At 45.3% G+C, this 2,500-nt stretch overlaps 1 protein-coding gene across 1 annotated transcript; it reads right to left on the bottom strand.

Moving 5' to 3' along the window:
- Positions 1–610: 610 nt before the first annotated feature.
- Positions 611–1,751, bottom strand: LOC119576700 (KRAB-A domain-containing protein 2-like). Its single transcript, XM_037924349.1, has 3 exons — positions 1,619–1,751; positions 937–1,131; positions 611–822 (listed from the first exon to the last, which is right to left on the bottom strand). The coding sequence occupies exons 1-3, from the start codon at positions 1,749–1,751 to the stop codon at positions 611–613; spliced, it is 540 nt and encodes a 179-aa protein (XP_037780277.1).
- Between the last annotated feature and the right edge of the window lie 749 nt (positions 1,752–2,500).

The following is a 2,500-nucleotide window of genomic DNA, read 5'->3' as shown; positions in this document are numbered from 1 at the left end:
TACTGCTCAAATCGTTTTCAGGCGATGCACCAGGGTTGACCAAAGTTACTGCTCGGCTGACAGCAGGGCTGATCTCTTTCTGGGTGCTGGAGACTATTGGCTGATGACAGCCACGTTCAGCATCGATGTCAACCTCGGCTGTTTGAGAACGACAAGGTACCGGATGGTTCAGGTCTACTGAAGGATGATGGCCATGCTCCGCATCAACGTGAACCTCAGCTGATACAAGTCGGACAGGTACCGGGGTGTTGGGGACTACTGAAGGAGGACTGGGATGTTCCGTATCAAAGTAAACTTCGGCTGATTCAGCACTGGGAACAGGACTTGGTTTCTCTCCGTTTTGACTGGTGGTGAGTGAAGCTAACAGATCCTCACACTGCATCCTTTGAATTACCTCATCAGGCAGTGAAGACGATGTCAGGCACACTTTGGACTCACATCCAAACATGGCTGCATAGGGTGATCTGCGAATACCTGCATGCAAGCTGGAATTCTTCTGGAACTGGACCAACTTGATTCCAATGCTCCAATCCGTGGTGTTGTTGTCTCCCATCCATGCAACCAGCATGTCTTTGATGTCACCGTTTGCTCTTTCCATGGATCCTTGGCTCTATGGATGCCAAGGCTTTCCATGAACGAGGACAAGTTTGGACCAGATGATTTTCAGCTCACTTGTCACTTCGGCTGTGAACTCTAACCCATTATCACTCTGTAATATGTACAGAACCCCGAACAAGAGAAATATGTCAGTGAGATGATGCGCCACTTCTGCTGCACGTTTCGACGATAGCGGACGCAGGACACAAAATTTGGTGAGGTGGTCTTGATAGACCATAATCCATTTGTAGGAACCCTGTGTCATAAATTACATATCAGTCAAGTCCACTTGGCCGCGGGTAAAAAACCCATCTGTCAAGAATGGTCGAACAACCACACCCTTTGTAACTGGTCGCTTTCTTTTCTTCTGGCACTCTTCACAGTACGATTTAAACAATTCAAGAGCTTCTCGTGTTTCTTTGATCATGCGATCCCGCCCGCCATAACCTGTAGCGATGTGTGCTCCCTTAATTACATCGTAAGTATCCTCGATGATGACATAGTACAAGATCGGTTCATCGTCGACTTTCATTTCTTTATGAGTTTTTCTATATCACTGCAGAGAAGTATCTCATACCTGAAGCAGACATATAAATGTATGCATCAGTGGCAACTTCGGAAACACTTCCATACAGTTAATCCATTAATTATTATGGTAAACTAAAGAGTGTGTTGCGGGTATCGGAAAAAGACTACAAATGTATGCGTCAGAGGCACTCTATTAGAATGACACTAAAGGTCGGGTTGCGCTAGTCTCCGAGGTGAGCCCTCCTCATCCCCTGCGGTGCCACAGGTGAGCAATGAGTTAGAATGTGAGAACAATGGTGTGTTCCTATAAAATTATCGATTCATACGACAAAAATGTTGATTCGTGCATGACAATCAACTCTTAATACATTAATCAATAAATAATACAGCAATACAACAATACAGTTATTTTTCACGAATCCACGACTCCCCGTTAGTTACCTTACACGTGTACTTACTTTGTGAGTAGGTAGTATTCATGGCAACTCTGTACTGTTGCTGGACTTTGCTTGCTTCAGTTCATCAATAATTTTGAAATATTGCTCCTTCGATATCAAAACCCTCTTCATCGGCTCATATCTCCGATAAAGTTCGCGCTTGAATATCTCCTCCGTTGTGTCTGCCATGGTTCTGTTCGTAGCTGTGTTGGTACTGAGGATATATGGATAAGTCCAATATGCGAAGCTTAGCCTCGCCCGGGCTATGCCATGAGGGGAGCCCGGACTGTGTCGACTAATGCCGACTCGCTCACGTGTGTCAGCTGGTACTGACTCGGCTGAACCTAGTCCTTACCCGCCATGGTGCCCAGCCACAGCAGTAATCTCCAGGCGACAGTTGCAACTGGGCGGGGCGCGAATCGCCGATCCTCGGATGAGAGGCCGACACGTTACCAGTGTACCACTATCCTCCGGGCTAACTAGCCCGGAGGTAATGAGGTCCCAGGCAAGCGTTTTATAGAGGAGGGTGGCAGCCCCCACCCCCCTTCCCTCCCTATCCTCCTCCACTGTAATCCTCCTGTAGCACTTCTGACATTACATTTCAAGCGAACAAACAAACAAAAACTTTGGTAGCCTCCAGCATGGGACTAGGGGTCCCGACCCTTAGACTTTGTATAGATTTAGTGGTGATTTTGACCGAGTTGGAGGCTTAGTTCATTAATTGTTCATTGTTTGTTTTTAGAATTAATGTTTCTCTTAGTGATATTTTAGTGTTGATAGCTTAGTAGTGATTATATGTCGTAAGGAGAAAGACAGATTTATTGTTTCTAAGTATATATGTATATTATGTATATTCAAAACATTACAGACAGCTAAACAAATACATGCAGACGAATTACGGACGTACATGCACAGACAAATACATAAACAAATACAGA

The sequence above is a fragment of the Penaeus monodon genome, chromosome 1 (genome assembly GCF_015228065.2).
Source record: "Penaeus monodon isolate SGIC_2016 chromosome 1, NSTDA_Pmon_1, whole genome shotgun sequence".
Lineage (NCBI taxonomy): Eukaryota > Metazoa > Arthropoda > Malacostraca > Decapoda > Penaeidae > Penaeus > Penaeus monodon.
Note: the sequence above shows the minus strand (reverse complement) of the source record. Positions and strands in the feature narration are given on the sequence as shown.